At 45.7% G+C, this 16784-nt stretch overlaps 1 protein-coding gene across 3 annotated transcripts in view; it reads left to right on the top strand.

Moving 5' to 3' along the window:
• The window catches only part of ATF1 (activating transcription factor 1), a 262817-nt gene that overhangs the window by 163280 nt on the left and 82753 nt on the right, over nt 1–16784 (top strand). The window contains exon 3 of one of the 3 annotated variants that reach the window (XM_069230864.1): nt 13471–13581. The exons of 1 other annotated variant lie outside the window; for it this stretch is intronic. In XM_069230864.1, the coding sequence (XP_069086965.1) occupies nt 13471–13581 (111 nt within the window). Of the gene's footprint in view, nt 1–13470; nt 13597–16784 lie in introns of all 3 variants that reach the window. One more of the 3 variants, XM_069230863.1, reaches the window with a different exon arrangement.

Here is a 16784-nt window from a genome sequence, read left to right as displayed (position 1 = left end):
TTGGACAACTTTTTACAGTGATGACATGTCTCTGGAAGGTGAGATTCAGTGAGATAAACAATACAGACTGAATGTGGATCATTCTGTGCCTTCTTTTTTTCGCAAGAAGGGCACTTCACAAAAAGTGAAGGTATGATGTGACAGAAAAAAATACTTTTCAGTCAGAGTGTTGTGTACACCAGGTACTTAAAATTCTCCCAGTGCGCCAGCATTGGCTGGAAATTTTCTTCCTAGCTCCCCACATCGACGAGGACGTCACAATTGCACGGCTCCGCATGCGACTCCGTCTGACATCATCGTGGCAATAAGAAGGCCTCCCGGCGTGCTGGCGTCAGTTCCCTTTTTTCGGTGCCTTCGACGCTAACGGTTTATTCCTACCTCTTGGTAGTTACTGTTTAGAGTAATTGTTGTAGAGCGTTACAATGTCTCCACCCAAACAAATCGGGATTTAAGCCTTGGAAGGAATGTGGGGGTCGCATGTCGTTGACGGATCCTCATGAAAATTGCTTGTGGTGCCTGAGCTCAGACCATGACGTGGAGGAGTGCATGTTCTGCCAGCGGATGAACCCGAAGGCCTTGAAAGAAAGAGAGGCTAAGCTTTGCTTGGCTAAAGCTAAGAAGGGGCAGAGAGGTCACTGAAGATCAAAGGCGAAGGAGTCCTCATCGCATAGATCCTCGAAGTCGCATAAGAAGCGGCGCCGACACGAATCTCAACATCGGTCTTCCAGAGATTGGTCTTGGTTCCTTCTGAGATAGCGCCGCCCGGCATGGGAGATCAGCCCTACAGTGTCTCCTCAGGCTCAGAGTCCACAGGCTTCTCCGGCACCGACTTTGGTTGAAATCTCTGAGACCCTGGAGAGCCCTTTGGCTCAGTTTTCTCCTGGGTCTACTCATGATCAGGAGTCAGGTGTGCAAGTACTGGAGTCGGTTCAGACACCTCAGGAGGAGCAAAGGTTTCCTGCCTTCCTGGCTCCGGGAGCGGATCCTTCAGTGTTCCTCAATGCTATGTTTAGCATATTTAGCAGAGCATGGCCCCTTCTGGTGCAACTGCTGGTCCCACGGGTCCGCTGGCATTCACATTGGGTTCGCCGACGCCATACAAACAGGCTCAGTTTGTACCCTTTTTTTCCTTCTAAGTGTAATTTCCCATTGGAAAGCAGATAGAGATGTGGAGTTTGGGGTCTCTGAATTCACAATTTAAAAGGAAATTTTTTTAGTGAAGGTGTGTTTTTAAATTACACGTTTGAAAATGCCACTTTTAGAAAGTGGGCATTTTCTTGCTTAACTATTCTGTGTCTTTGGCTGTGAAATGCTTGTCTGGGCCAGGATGACAGTTGGGCTGGTTGTGAATTCACTCTAGACAGTCACACAAAGGGAGCTGCTAGGTGTTCCTGGGCTAGAATGGTGGGAGAAGCTGACACTTGCACCTGAATAGGGCTGTGCCTGTCCTTATACAGTGCAGCCTCCAAACCCCTCAAGTGTGTCTGGGACCATGAAAGAAAAGACAGGGTCTTGTGCACTGCAAATAATTTCTTTGGAAGTTTGCCTACTTCAAAGGCAGAAATGAGTATAAGTATTGGACCCAAAACCACAGGCATTTAGGACACTTATGGATCAAAAGGAGACTCTGCCAAGGAGAAGAGCTGTGAGGAGGAGGACTGCCCCTTTGCTGTGTGTAATTTGCTGGGTTGGCCTGCAGCTGCTGCTTCTGCTTTGAAGAGGAAAAAAATGGACTTTGCTGTGTATCCTGCTTGTCAAGTTTCTCCAAGGGTTTGGACTGAGCTTGCCTCCTGTTAAGGAGTCTCAGGGACATCAAAGACTTAACATGCCTGCCCCTGGGTTCTCTTGCTGAGGACCCTGACTTGCCTAGAGGTTCCCACTCCAGTTCCTGGGCCCTTGGAGTAATGTCTGGCAAAAAAACAAGAAACATAAATCACACCGACACCGGACGACTCCAAAATCGGTGATGCTTCTGAACTCCGCGCCGCTGCCTCTACCCGAAGCCATGGTCCCTGCCGAAGTGCAACGACTGTTGCCCTGCTTTTAAGTTCTTATTGAGATTAGTATGTCAAAGGCTGTGGTCATCAATTCATAGAGTTTGTCTCCTATTGTGTGTTTTGGTGAGTTGAAATTCGGACTTGTGCATGTTTACTCTGTTACATTGCATGTTGTTGGGTAGTGAGGTTCAGTTGGTATTTTGTTTGGGATCTTGAGTGAGAAGTAGATAATGTGATGGTCGGCCCATGTGACTGGAGGATTTTGTTTATTGGTGATCAGTTCCAGGTCTGAGAATGTTATCCCATGCATGACCTGCTACGTTCGGTAGGTCCAAACTTAATGTGTTTGGTAGTTGTGTGTGTTTAGTCCTGATATAATTGCATATGTTGAGGCATATTTGAGTTATCGCACTAGCTGTCAAAGTCTTTGAGTATACGTATATTCGGGCGATTGGTTGACAGATCTGGTACTGAATCTACAAAAACATCGTTAAGCATTCTGTTGTTAGGTGGCGATTTATAAGAAGTTGTTGCAGGTGAAAGTGGGGTTGAGTTTGCATGTAGTAAGAAAGGCTTCACAACACACTCACCTCATCCGTCTTCACGACTGTTCTAGTATCCTTAAAGATATTAGCCAGCCACCTTCTTCCTTTTCTTGTCGTTTGTGTGTAATGGCAAGATTTCCAGAAGGGATAACCTCATGAAGTACTGGAACCATATATTTTCCCAACCAGGTTTCTGTTATGAATAGTATGTCCGGTTTGGTATCTGTCAGTAGATTTGTTTGTCATGAAACAGGCGTTCATCCGAAAACATTTATATGGAGTAGCTTTCTTCTGTAGAAGGAATGGTTTGTGGTTGTGTTAGTGTCAGGAAGTAGGTAGTGAGAATAGACCGATGGTGTTGGGATTGTGGCTTATATGAAAAAGTTGATGTTTTTTTTTTTTTTTGGGGGGGGGGAGGATGGTTATCACTCGGTGTGTATTTGTGACATTATGGCATTGATCTTGGTGTAAGATTATGTGTTGTTGTGTTGAGATTGAGTTGATGTAGCAATGCATGATGCAAAATGTATGTGGCTGGTAATGTTTGTGTTTCTTTTACATTTGTTGAAAGTGGATGGGGCATGAATAAGAGGTGGTAGAGTAGCATAATTGTCTTACTTTAGTGCTCTGAATTTAGCAATTGATAATATCCTTGATGGATGGGTTTGTTGTCTGTTGTGATATGATAAATAATTAAGGTTTTGGATGAGTATGCAGATTGTGAGAGACATGGATGGATAGGTGAGTTTGTAATTTGTTCTGGTGTATTGATCAGTTAAAGTGTTAAATAAAGAAAGAGATTGTGGCTTTTAATATGTGGAAAGTATGTGGGGAAGTGAGAGGTGTGTTTGTGAAGTGAGGGCATAAGAAGAGGTGAGAGAGTACTGGAGTTCAGATTTATTATATGAGATGTGTGGCTAAAAGGGGGATAAGCTGATAGAGTTAGAAAAGGAAGTTGTGTGTTGAAGTATGTGAGGGTAGATTAGAGCTGTTGGGGAGAATGATATTCTAGCAAAAGGATTAGCCTGCTGCTGTGGGAGTAGCAGCGACGGGAGATTAGGGTGGAGCGGTATTACACTGGATGGGAGTAGAGTGGGGTAGATTTGGAGGGAGGATTGGTAGGGGAGGTGACAGTGTTATTTTAATGTGGTTAGTGAGGAGAAGGCGAATAGGGTGAGCCACAGAGACTAAAGTAGTTTGGGTAAAAGGTGAAAAGAGATGGAGTATATGTGTGGTAGGGTACTAAAGAGTGGGGAAAAGGATAGGCAAAGAAGTGGAATGTGAGTATGGATAAATGTTCTTTTCATTGGGAATGAAGAGACAGCAGAAGTGAAATTGCTATGGTCTGTTGGTGACGTGTAGTTGATGTGGGACTGGAAAAGAGTGTGAGTTTTACCCCAGGAACAAATATTCTACTTTGTTTCGGGGAAGTTTATATGGTGGCAAATTTCTTCGTCTACGTGGAATCAGAAGAATATTGCCTGAGAAAGGGAGGTGGTAATGCAGTTTTTTGCTTCAGGTTTGAAACCGGTCAACCAGGAGAAACACTTATTAGCAAACCATGGCAATAATTGTGTGGGGCACAGTCAGATGAATCCTCAGCTGCACCTATTATTCATTTGGCACCATCATTCCTTTAACAATGATTTCAATAAAATTCTATCTCCTGCCTATGGGTAGGTCTTGAGCAAATGTTTGTAAAGCATCCTGGAGAGATCAGTAATACTCCCCACTTTGCGCCCCACGAAATCCAGACAAGCACCTTCGTCAAAGGGACAGCATCATAACTTTTACTTACCACTGAGATAATGTCTGAATCTAGAGGAGCATTATCTATGAGAAATCGAGAGTCCTGCCCAGGCTGCCTGTAGTTCTTCATGAGTAATGCTGGGGCCAGGAAGATCTCCAAAGGCAGTTTCCAGAAGGCTTGGCACTAAAGGACGTGAAGGGTGAAATGCCGACTTTTGATCTAATGTTTCAAAAATGATTGAGGTCTTTGTCAGTGTAGTGGGCTTGTATATTAGGTTTAAATGCTCCTCTAACTAAGATTTCATCCAACATATTTGCCATCTTTAGTGAGACTCTGGCTGGAGGAGAATCTGACAGTATAGGTGAGTATCTCCTGATAAAGGATTACGATGTGGATGAAATATTATCTGTCTGAGAGACCTGAGAAGAATTATATCCTTGTCTGTGGGCAGAGCAGTGATGTTTGGGAGTGTGTAATCTCTGTGAGGACGCCTTTTTGAAGGAGAACATGTGAGCCATGTGTACAAATAGAATGAGGCTTTGTTGATGAAGGGTCCACTGGAGCCGTGTGAGTTAGTGAAAATATCCAGCAACTCAGAGGGGAAGGAGCTACTGGACGAACAGGTCTTTGAGTGGAGAAGTTTCACTCCCTGCAAAGGCATAGTTTGTGGGTGGTAGTGCAACTCTTTCTAGGATTTGGAGAGTGCCTCAAAGGGGAGCTTCTTTGTGATGAAGACAAATCAATGAGCACAATCACATGCAAGACTCCTCTATTTGGATATTGTTCTCTGGAGTATTCAGTTAGAGCTTGAAGGCAACCTTCTGGACTTTACCTTCTGGAATTTCCCCAACCAGAAGGAATATAGATTTCAATAATGTACTTGATTTTATTTGTATTGATGGTGTATCTTTAGCAAATCTTGCCAGTAATAGTTTTTGCCTCTTTGGTGTTGATGTTGAACACCTTGACCTCGAACTAGCCCACAATGGCAAATAAGTGACACCTTTTACTGTCCTTTAGGTGCGTAAACTGGATATCAATCGGGAATGACAGTGATGGTGTGCCTTCATCTTTCTCTCAGTCTACTTGTAGAGCAGTCCTCAGAGATGATAGTTTGAGCTAAGGTACAAGAAACCACATCTGCACACTGAGGACCCTGCAGACTGCGAATCCGGGCATCTTTGGTGTTATTCAGTACAGTGAAGTCTAACTCAGTGTCCCTCAGAATTTTTCTTGACGTGTTCTGGCAGAACATGGACTCATTTGAAAGAGGAGTATCCTTTTTTAACACAGCACAGGGGCTTCCTTAAAAATAGTTTGTTGTAAGGGAAAATATCTTTGTCTGAAAAAGCATAGACTGCAGCGAAAATGAAAGGTTTTGACATACTTTTCAGAAAAAAGGACATAAAAAGGCAGATTGTTATGCTCTAGGATTGTTTTAACTAGAGCAGGAAAAAAGAACTGGAGCAACTGCCACTGACAGGGCATGAGGGGATACTGGTGGTGTTTGCTTCCTGAAAGGAGAGGTGCCATTTTTACAACCTCTCTACGGTACATCATATTAAGCTACATTGCTATCCTTTTCTTTAACTTTTTTCTTTAAATGTTTTATTAACTTAATGGCTGTATTTGATTCTACTTTGGGTTTGATTTTAAACAACGTATGTGACGATTGGACAATCCTGCAATAGGCTTTTTTAAAGTGTTTTTTTTGACAAGCTGGTTTTTCATATAGAAAAGTGTACATATATATATCTTTAAAGTTAGCACGGGCCCCCACACATGCGCAGAGCTGTTCAGTGTTTATCCCCTGGAGGACAATTGCCCTGTGAAAGACCTGACAGCAAGGCTGAGAAAAGAATGTGCTGCACCACAACACAGAGCCCACAGTTACACCAGGAAAGTGCTAAAGGAAGTGACAACCAGGTGCAGCAAAGGCAGCTACAGCCAAATCTAATACTAGAAGACAGCGACAGCCAGGTACGGGTAATAGAAATATACCCACCAGCAAAGAATTGGACGCACCACCTGAGACCTGCTCGAAAGCCCTAATCATGCAAAGTAGCAAGTGGCACCCATTACATTGTGAATCTCGTACGAAGAAAGCGACTAAAACACACGGTCCACTGCTATCAAAGCCACAGATTGAACTGAGGGTGGTGAAAGCTGTCGAAACAGCACAAAGGAATGACACGAAAACAGAAAGACAATAGCAAAGACCAAAGCATGGAAGAAACAGAAATGCACTTTCCGCGTAAATGAAGAAGGCGCCTCACACCTTTGAGTGTGCCTGATGACCTGAGCTCAGGTAGGAAGCCGGTACTTCCAGAAGGCACGGACTTACGTGCACAACATGCACGGTCTGAAGAGCACGTATTCTGAGCTCTAGTAGGAAGAGTTGCAAAGTATACCACAGCTGCGTTTCTAAAACCTACCACCATTTGATACTGCAAAAAAGAATATTGGCACTGGGTAGGCCATACGGATCAAGACTTTTGAGGACTTAATAGATGCTCTGGAAGAAGTATATGATGGGAAAATCAAAATTCTCACAGACTGTGACAGTGTTGTACCATCAGATCAAAGAAGCATTAGAAGCCAAGTTCAATCCGATGCCAGATGTCGACTATGAAAGGTACATTTTCAATCAAGCGAGATAAGCTTGGTGAAGTGATGGGTAAGGTTGTTGAGAGACTTGATTCGCATATCAAACACTGTAAGGTTAGTGAATTTAATGATGAGGAAGCCATGCGCCTCAGAATCATTGATGGTTGTTTGTTGGACTCGTTCAGAAAACGGCTTGTTGAGAGAGATGCTCTTTTTAGAAAAAGCCCTAATGGCTTCCAGAGCCAAGGAACAAGCAGATCGACAGATACAGAAACAGGAACAGCAAAAAGTTAATTAGCATTAATCATGAAGAGTAAACACAAGCCCCAAGTAGATGCTTGTGAGTTGACATCCTTGAAAAAAGAAAGACTTTGTTTCCAAAGTGGATTTTCATTTCCATATGAAAGGAAATGTCCACCCATCGGACAGACTTGCAAAAGAAGCAGAAAGGAGAACAACTTCATAGCGGTTTGCAAAGCAAAAAAGAATTGAGTTGCATCACAGCAAGGTGATAAAATGGACCAGAAAGTTCCATAAGCTTTCTCACCACACCCACAAAGACAAAAAGCAATCTCAGCTGCCACAGGTGGAAGCTAAACAAAGTTGATCATCATCAAATTCATCCTGCAAGAGTTCTTTGACATTACCGTTGAGCGACAGTGAAGAGGGTGAATGTTCAATGACTATATATAAAAAAAGAACAACATGCACACATAGGCCTTGCCACTTGCTAAGAAGACAAACAACAAAAACAAGTGTCAAGGAAACAGAAGATTACAAATGGACACTGTCCCAAGATCAAACTGAAGGTCGTTGGTTGCCCCATAACCTTTGGAATCAGCAGCAGTGCATTGATCAACATCATTCCAGTTGAACAATTTAACTATTTTTCACATGCTCCGTGACTCAAAGCGTCAAATATGAAGGTATACATGTGGGTGGCTTCCAGACCGTAGCAGAGTGCAAGCTTATTTACAGCGACCCTGCTACATTAGAAGACATCTGTGCAAGCCTTAATCCACTTTCTTTAAGGTACGTAATCCAGTGCATGCCTGCTTAGTTTTGCAACTGCTTCTGACGTAGGGCTGATACTTACCAATTACAACCTGAATGCACAATCTGAAATTGTGAGTCAGTTCCTGTCACTTTTTAAAAGCCTAGAAAGACTCAAGACAATGAAGGTGCAATTTCACAAAAACAGCCCTGGTCACAAGGGGCTTCCTGACCTCCTTGTTCGACTCCTTGAAAACCGGCCTCCAGGACCCTCGGAAAGATCTATCACACGAACAATGAGACCTCTGAACAGATCTGACCATGATAGGCGAGAGAGTTTCTGGTCTGGAAGAAAATAAGATCACTCAAGACGAGGATGTAGAGCTATTGCGTCAAGGAATACTGTACCTTCATGAACAACAAGACCTTCTTCAGGCCCAAGCATAAGACCTTGAGAATAGGTCCTGCTGAAACAACATTCGGGTCGGGGGCGCCTTCAGGCGCAGAAGGCATGGACATCAAAGAATATACCCTAGCTCTCGTTTGCTCGATCCTAGTTTAGGAGGAGGGCAAAGACTTACAAATAGATTGCGTACACAGAGCCGGCCCGGAGGACCTGGCTCCAGGCCACCTGACATTCTTGTGTGTATACACAACTTTCAGATCAAAGAAGACATTCTAAGAATGGCAAGGACCAAGCAACCCATCCGCTTCAGAGACCACACTCTTGGCATGTTTCAAGACATCTCTCTACTCACTCTGCAACATTGCAGGGAGTTCATATTGATGACAGAATTCCTGCTCTCTCAGGAAGTGTCTTATGATTGGGGGCACCCCTTCTGATTAATGTGTCACTGAGAAGGTCAGCACACCACCTAAAAACTCTGCAGGATGCTCACTGCGTCCTGGGAATGGCCGACGATCCACTTTGTCAAGCCATGCCGTTGTTCCCTGGGGGTTCTCCTGTCAGAGCTCCACAAAGGGAGAAATCAGGCCTGCTGTTGGAAGCACAACCGCCCAAGCCCTGAGGAGCAGGCTCAAGAGAGGCAATCTGTCCTGGACAGCTTGTCTTCGGGCCCAAATAAACCCGCCCCATGACCTCTGCCTTTCTGGAACGGCACTTTTCAACTACCCACTGGCTCTGGTTTGCTCTCCAGTAAATGGGCCTGAGGCGGCGTGGAACCCTTGGAAAATACTCTCCTGCCAAACTGGCCAATGATGGAGGTCCAGGCCCCTGTAATTCTTTATTCCTGATTCAGGACTGTGTTTCATAATTGGTTTATTTGGTTCCATGTTAGATTTGTTGATACTTTTATTTTACTCCTCTACATTGCCAGGTCTTCTTTCACAACAATGAAGCATACCACAGACTATACTAATCCCACTAAACAAGCTGTGGTGCTCTCCCTACTGGAGCCTTCAGAGAGTCATATCTGCCTCTTATAAGAGACCCACCTACTTACTAAAGATACCTCTCAGATGCGCTCCAAATGGTTTCCTCAGGGTGGCTATACTCTTCTTTAGGAACTTCCAGGGTGAAACACTGTCTAAAGTAGCTAAAATCAAGGGATGACTACTTGCGTTTAGCATGCAGGTTGGGAACTTTCACCTTACAGTAGCATCGATTTATACCCCAAATGAACACCAAGAAAAGTTCATCATTGAGGCTTTATCCCCATTATTACGCACCCCGGACACCGCGGTTCTAAAAGGGGGGACATGAACTTGGTTATGGACAATGATCTTGAAAGATCTGGCCACCGGTCAGATCAGACGGGAGCCTTCTCATACTCAGGTCTTCAGTGGCTGAAGGACTGTGGTCTGACTGATGCATGGCATATGACCCACCCTCACAAGATTACATTTTCTATTCCGCAGCCTGGAAAACATATGCATGCATAGATGAATTGCTCACTTCCCCTGCCTTCTTTAAACTTCACTTCGATTGAGTCTAGGTCGCTATCTGACCACGCACCCTTGACACTCGCAGTGTATACTGACTCTTCTCACTACAGCCTGAGGGACACACTGCTCCACTCGCCCACTAACGTGGAGGCCATGCGTCGAGTTATTACAGACCATCTTAATATCAACGACAGTGTTTCAACCTCACTCTCCTCCCTTAGGGAAGCACTAAAGCTTGTGGTAAGTGGTGAATGCATTGCAGTTTCCGGGGCGGAGAATAGGGCCCGCAGAGAAAAGAGACAACATCTAGAATGCACAGTTCTGAGATGGGAAACAGTATATAAACCCACAGGTCTCCAAGAGTGTAGAGGGAACTGGAGAGAGCGCTTACAACTTAAACGACTAGATCTCGATAGGGCTGAATACGCTATAGCCCAACTGAAACATATGTTCTACTTGGGAAGCAATCGCTGTGCATGGATGCTGGCGCATAGATTACATGCCCACATCAATGCTGCATCTATCTCAGTCATATGGTTCTCCTCTACCGGAGAAGCACACACAGATGCGCAGATAGCGGCTGCCTTTCAACAATTTTACGGTACCCTTTAAACAGCCTCTGTTTACAACCTTATAGATTTCACTAACTATCTGGATGAGTGCGGCCTCACCCACTTGCCACACACTGAAGCGGAGGCACTGGACAAACCTGTCTGCATAGAAGAGGTAATCTCAGCCATAGCTTGATTAAAGACTGGAAAGGCTCCAGGCCCCGTTGGCTCCCCCCCCCACACTTGTATAAGGACTTTTGCCCAGAACTGGTGCTCATCCTTACAAGACTCTTCAATTCCTTTGCCGACACAGGCTCCCTCACTGACACCATGCTGGAAGCCAGCATTACTGCAATCCCAAAACAGGGCAAGGATCCCACTGCCTCTGGTCTTATAGGCCCATTTCTCTACTTAACATTTATGCCAAACTCTTCACCAGCATTCTGGCCCATCGTCTCAACCCTCTTACGCTCAGCTTGGTTGACCCAGATCAGGCAGGCTTTATCCCACCTAACAATGTGGAGATAACACCATGCACATTTTGCACTTATTTGATTAGATTCACAGATCCAAGAAAGAGGCGCTCCTGCTATCAGTTGATGCCAAAAATATATTTGACCACTGACCCTACCTCTTTGTGACCCTCTCCCATTTAGACTTTGTGAATAAGTTCAGGTGTTGGGTCAGGGGTGTATACAGCATGCCTAGGGCTTCAGTACGGGTGAACAGGTGATGTCTTTGCAGCCTTTCCAAATACAGCACGGGACGAGACAGGGATATGCCATTCCTCTTCGCCATGTATATGAAACCTCTTGCCCAAAAGACCCAAGCCAACCCTAACCTCACCAGGATAAAGTTGGCGGTGACCACCATCCCAATAGCTTATATGCGAATTATGTGATCCTGGCCATCTCTGATCCGATGGCCTCTCTCCCCGCTCTTGTCACCGAACTTCACGGATTTGGTCTGATATCAGACCTCAAAGTGAACATGCAAAAATCTCAAATTCTAGAAATCTCAGTGACCTCCATCTCACGAAACCAGCCTCCGCTCTAGATTCCCATTTATGTGGGCATCCAACCACATTCTCCTACTTCGGGATTAGTCTGGCCCGCTCTATACCACAAACTCTCACTTTAAACTACTCTACTCTTACAGCTCATATTCTGGCTGATTTGAATACCTGTTACTGCCTTCACTTATTTTGGTTTGCCCGGATCGCAGCGAATAAATTGACTATCTTACCATGTATCCTGTACCTTTTTAGACACACCCGCCTAACCCCACCAAAAAATAACCTGCAGACCCTCCAAAAAGTGATTTCCAAATTAATCTCTGTTGGGAAACCACCTTGCTTATCCAAACACTTGATGAACCGCCCAACTCGAGAGGGGGGGATATGCAGTACCTTGCCTTTGGTGCTACTTCCAAGCTGTCCAGTTACGCTTCCTGGTGGAGTGGGGCACCAACTGTTGGAGAAAAACTGGTGCTTCATGGACCAGGCAGTTGCCGGGTCTCACAACTGGAAGGAGTCTTGGCTTTTCCACAAGCATTGGGCGTGGGAACGTTACTCCTCCCTGTCACCGGCTCTATGTTTCAGATCTAGGATGTGGTGGCGACCAAAGCAGGACTGACCTCTTTTCTGTCTCCAATGACCTCCATCTGTGCCAATCCTGATTTCACTCCAGGCATGTGTCCTGATCAGTTCCGCCGCTGGCAGGAGGGAGGGTGTAAAAGAGTGGGCTGCCTCTACGACCCACAAGGGATTCTACAGTTTGACCAGCTTAAACTGGAGTATGGCTTAACGGGAGCTGATAGATTACAATATCTGCAGCTCTGCCACTGGGTGCTGCAACCCACCTTTCAGCCTCATGCACAGAGACCTCTCACACCGATCGAGAAATAGGTGTTTTTTAAGAAAGACAAAAATTGTCTAGTCTCGGAGGTATACACCCTCTTGGGCACACAGGTTCAGCTGCCTTAGGCACCAGGCCAATTTAGATGGGAGGCAAAATTAAGCAGAGAATTGTTGGACAGAGAATGTTGAGACATATTTTATAGAGCACATCACTCAGCCCGCAGTACAGCTAGCGTTGAAACGGCCTACAAAATTACTTCATTCTGGTATATTACTCCTGCACGGCTTCAATCATGGTACCTGGCCAAATCCAAAGAGTTTTAGTGGGGCTGCTGGAGTACTGGCACACTGCTGCACCTCATGTGGCACTGCCCAAAACTAGAACAGTTCTGGGAATGCATATTGAACGACAGATCATGCATTTAACATTGAAATTCCCAGATTCCCAGCATATACTATCTTGGGCTTCCCAAACCCTTAACCTTCCTGTTCCTTTCGCAAAAAGGGAAACAGATGGCTTTTGCCGCCTTTCACTAATGGAGTACAAAGAAGGCACCTGACCTTACTGCCTGGCTGCACAAATTATGGTTTGTTTTGGGGATAGACAAGCTGTCCCTAGCAGTGGACCAACATTGCCACGAATACTCTACAACCTGGGCGTCCATCGGAATTCAATGAGCTTAGCTGGCCTGCATACCTGAAAGTGCTGTCCCTACTGCCTCACACCAATGTGACTCCCACATAGTGCCACCTTATTGACACAAGTGACCTGTAGCTCTTTAACTAGTCTCATAAACCCATACCATTTACCTTAGACTGTCTAGGTGTAATTTGTGTGTGGGGGAGGGAGTGGCGGGGGGTTGGCTGGTGGGTGTAAACATTCTTTGCTTTTCCTTTTCTTCATTATACCTTGCAATGCTGCCGGCCTCTAGGTTGTGGGCAGAAAACTGTGTTAAACCTATGCTATCTTGTATCAACCACTGCCGGCCCGATGGGTTGTAGGCGACTAACTGTGTTGCACTAACGTCTATACAGAATTGATAGATAAAAACAAACTGCTGTGACTGGCTTCTTTCTCCAGTCATTCGCACATTTCCCTTATCTTGGTTTCCCCTTGCTATTCCATCCATTGCCTTCTCTCATACATATTCCTGTGATTTTTGCAAAAGTCATGCATGGCGTCTAACAAGCTATGGCCATGCTGTTTTAATTCTTTTTATTTTATTTTTATGTTCTGAATTTTTATTTTTTATTTTGTTTCAAGATGTCACTAAGAAGTCCTGGTCCATTGACTGTTCTGCAGGGCTCAGGAGAGCAAACTCAGGTCCAGGGAGTCATTCAGACTGCGCAGTCCTCCGTAATCCACTCACCACAGGTACAAACATTGCAGGTAATTGTAAACAGCTCAGGTTCAGGTATTTTATTTACAGTAGTCCTCCTTTATCAATATAGTACTGAAAGGAGTTTTGAAGTCCTTGGTAGGTAATGTCCATAATGCCTGTTGTGTAGGAACTGGGCTAATACATACTATAATTTAATCATTTAAGTTGCACTCGATTTTTTGTATCTTTTGTTCAATAAGAGTGCCCTCAAAAATGTGAAATAATAGGTTGCGTTTCAATTGGAGTATGGAAAGCCAACTTTTAGAAATCTAGCAGATTACCTTTTCCAGAAAGGTGACAAAGCCATATATCAGGACTAGAATTAGTTCCTTGTGATTCACTCTTTTTCCAAAAGGCCCTAGAAATTGCCCCTGTAACTACAGTCAAATAGCCTGGTTGGATGTGGAAGAGAAAATATCTGCCAGGAGTATCCTGAACCATCTCACTGAGTGGGTGGAAGAGGAAAAGGTTCTCCCTATTGAACAAGCGGTTAGCTGATAGAGACTTCTAGCTGCAGATTCCTTACCTTTGGATTCTCTACAGGCTTCAGACTGGATCAGGAACTTTTTTGTGAGCAGTACCTCCGCAGGCCGCTAGGTGGCATCGATTGGCTCTGCGTCCGTCATTGGCCTTGTCCGCGCCAGTAATGATTTTGTGGGTTCTCTATAGGTGCAACCCAAGTGCGTTGACGTCAGTTCTTTTCTTTCCACGCCAGCCAGTGCTGATCTGAAGAGAGCTACCCCTCAGTCAATTTTTGACTGGCATTTTTCAACTTTTTGTCAAGTCTTTTTCAAAAGTTTTCTCCTGGTGTGTTGAGGATTTCTTCTAGGAAGACAGGATTCAAGCCCTGTGGATCCTGTCAGCGGGCGATGCCTGTGATGGATCCACACCTCGTGTTTCTTTGGTGTCTGGAGCAGGACCATGACCCAAAGTCATTCTCCAAGTGCCGGCGATTCATCTGAGGGCTTAGAGAGAGTGGTCCCTAAAGCTGATGGCAGCCCGGCATGCAACTTCGCACGAGTTGAGATCTTGGTCGAGTGGAAGGTCCCAGGACTGGTCGTTGTAGGAGGTTGGCATGGCTTATAGTGGGTACCAGTGGTAATTACACTGTGTGCCAGGTCCAGTTATCCCTTATTAGTAGATTAGTAGTGTTCTAGCAGCTTAGGCTGATAGAGGTAGCTATAGCAGAGCAGCTTAGGCTGAACTAGGAGACATGCAAAGCTCCTACTATTTCACTTATATCATATAGGTACTATATCATAAGAAAGACAATACTCAGAGTTACTAGAAAATAAAGGTACTTTATTTTAGTGACAATGGGCCAAAAATATCTCAAAGGATATACTCCCTTAGGAGGTAAGTAAAATACACAAAATATACACACAAACCAAAATCAGGTAAGTAAAACAGTCAGAAAGTAGTGCAAACACTGTAGAATACAATAGGATGCAATAGGCCTAGGAGCAACACAAACCATATACTAAGAAAGTGGAATGCAAACCACGAATGGACCCCTAGGCTAGTGTAGTGTGTAGTGTGTAGAGGGTCGCTGGGAGTGTAGGAAACACTAAGGGTCTCCAAGATACCCCAACCCAAGACCCTGGAAAGTAGGAGTAAAGTACAGCTATTTCCCCAGAAACACACTAAAGTCGTGATAGAGGATTTTGCAAAGACCACAACAGACTGCAAAGCACTGAAGACGGATTCCTGGACCTGAGGACCTGCAAAGGGAGGGGACCAAGTCCAAGAGTCGTGAAAGTGTCCAGGGAGGGCAGGAGCCTACCAAACCCCGGATGAAGGTGCAAAATGGCTGCCTCCGGATGGAAAAAGTGGAAAATTCTGCAACAACGAAAGATGCTATGATCCACGGAGTGCTGGAGGATGCAGAGTTGTTTCCTTGGCAAAATACAGCAAACAAGCCTTGCTAGCTGCAAGAGTCGCGGTTAAAGAAAAAGGGTGTTGCCCGGGCCCAGGAAGGACCAGGACGTCGCCACTTGGGAGAGGAGACAGAGGGGGCCCTCAGCAACGTAGAGAGTCCACGCACAAGAAGGTAGCACCCGCAGAAGTCCTTGAACACAGGTTCAAGAAGTCTGAACATGGCGGTCGTCTCAACCCTGCAAAAGAGGGTCCCACGACACCGGAGATCAACTCAGGGAGCTGAGCATCGCAGGACAGAGCGCTGGGGACTTAGGCTTGGCTGTGCCTGAAGAATTTCATGGAAATGTGCACAGAAGTCCTTGTAGCTGCAGTTCACGCGGTGCACAGGATTACTGTCTGGAGAGGGAAGGCAAGGACTTACCTCCTCCAAATTTGGACAGTTGGACCACTGGACAGTCGGGGTCACTTGGGTCCACAACCTGTGTTCCAGGGGCCACGCTCGTCAAGATGAGAGGGGCCCAGAGTACCAGTGACTCTGAAGTTTGGTGCCTGCTGGAGCGGGGGAAGATTCTGTCAACCCACAGGATATTTATTTGTGGCTTCCGGTGCAGGATGAAGGCAGGCAGCCCCCAAAAGCATGCACCACCAGGAAATAGTCGAGAAAGTCAGCAGGATTAGGCGCTACAATGTCGCTGGTAGCCTTCTTGCTACTTTGTTGCAGTTTTGCAGGCGTCCTGGAACAGTCAGGTCAATCCTCGGCAGAAGTCGAAGAGAGAGGTGCAGAGGAACTCTGGTGAATTCTTGCAAGTCGTTATCGGAGGAAAAGCCCACAGGAGAGATCCTGGATAGCCCTCAGAGGAGGATTGGCCACTTAGTCAGGTAAGCACCTATCAGGAGGGGTCTCTGACGTCACCTGCTGGCACTGGCCACTGAGAGGCCTCCAGAGTGCCCTCACACCTCTGGATCCAAGATGGCAGAGGTCTGGGACACACTGGAGGAGCTCTGGGCACCACCCCTCGGGTGGTGATGGACATCGGAGTGGCCACTCCCCTTTCCTTCGTCCAGTTTCGCGCCAGAGCAGAGACTGGGGGTTCCCTGAACCAGTGTAGACTGGCTTATGCAAGGAGGGCACCATCTGTGCCCTTCAAAGCATTTCCAGAGGCTGGGGGAGGCTACCCCTCCCCAGCCTTTAACGCCTATTTCCAAAGGGATAGGGTGTAACACCCTCTCTCAGAGGAAATTCTTTGTTCTGTCTTCCTGGGACTGGGCTGCCCAGACCCCAGGAGGACAGAACCCTGTCTGTGGGGTGGCAGCAGCG

Source organism: Pleurodeles waltl, chromosome 4_2 (genome assembly GCF_031143425.1).
Source record: "Pleurodeles waltl isolate 20211129_DDA chromosome 4_2, aPleWal1.hap1.20221129, whole genome shotgun sequence".
NCBI lineage: Eukaryota > Metazoa > Chordata > Amphibia > Caudata > Salamandridae > Pleurodeles > Pleurodeles waltl.
Note: the sequence above shows the minus strand (reverse complement) of the source record. Positions and strands in the feature narration are given on the sequence as shown.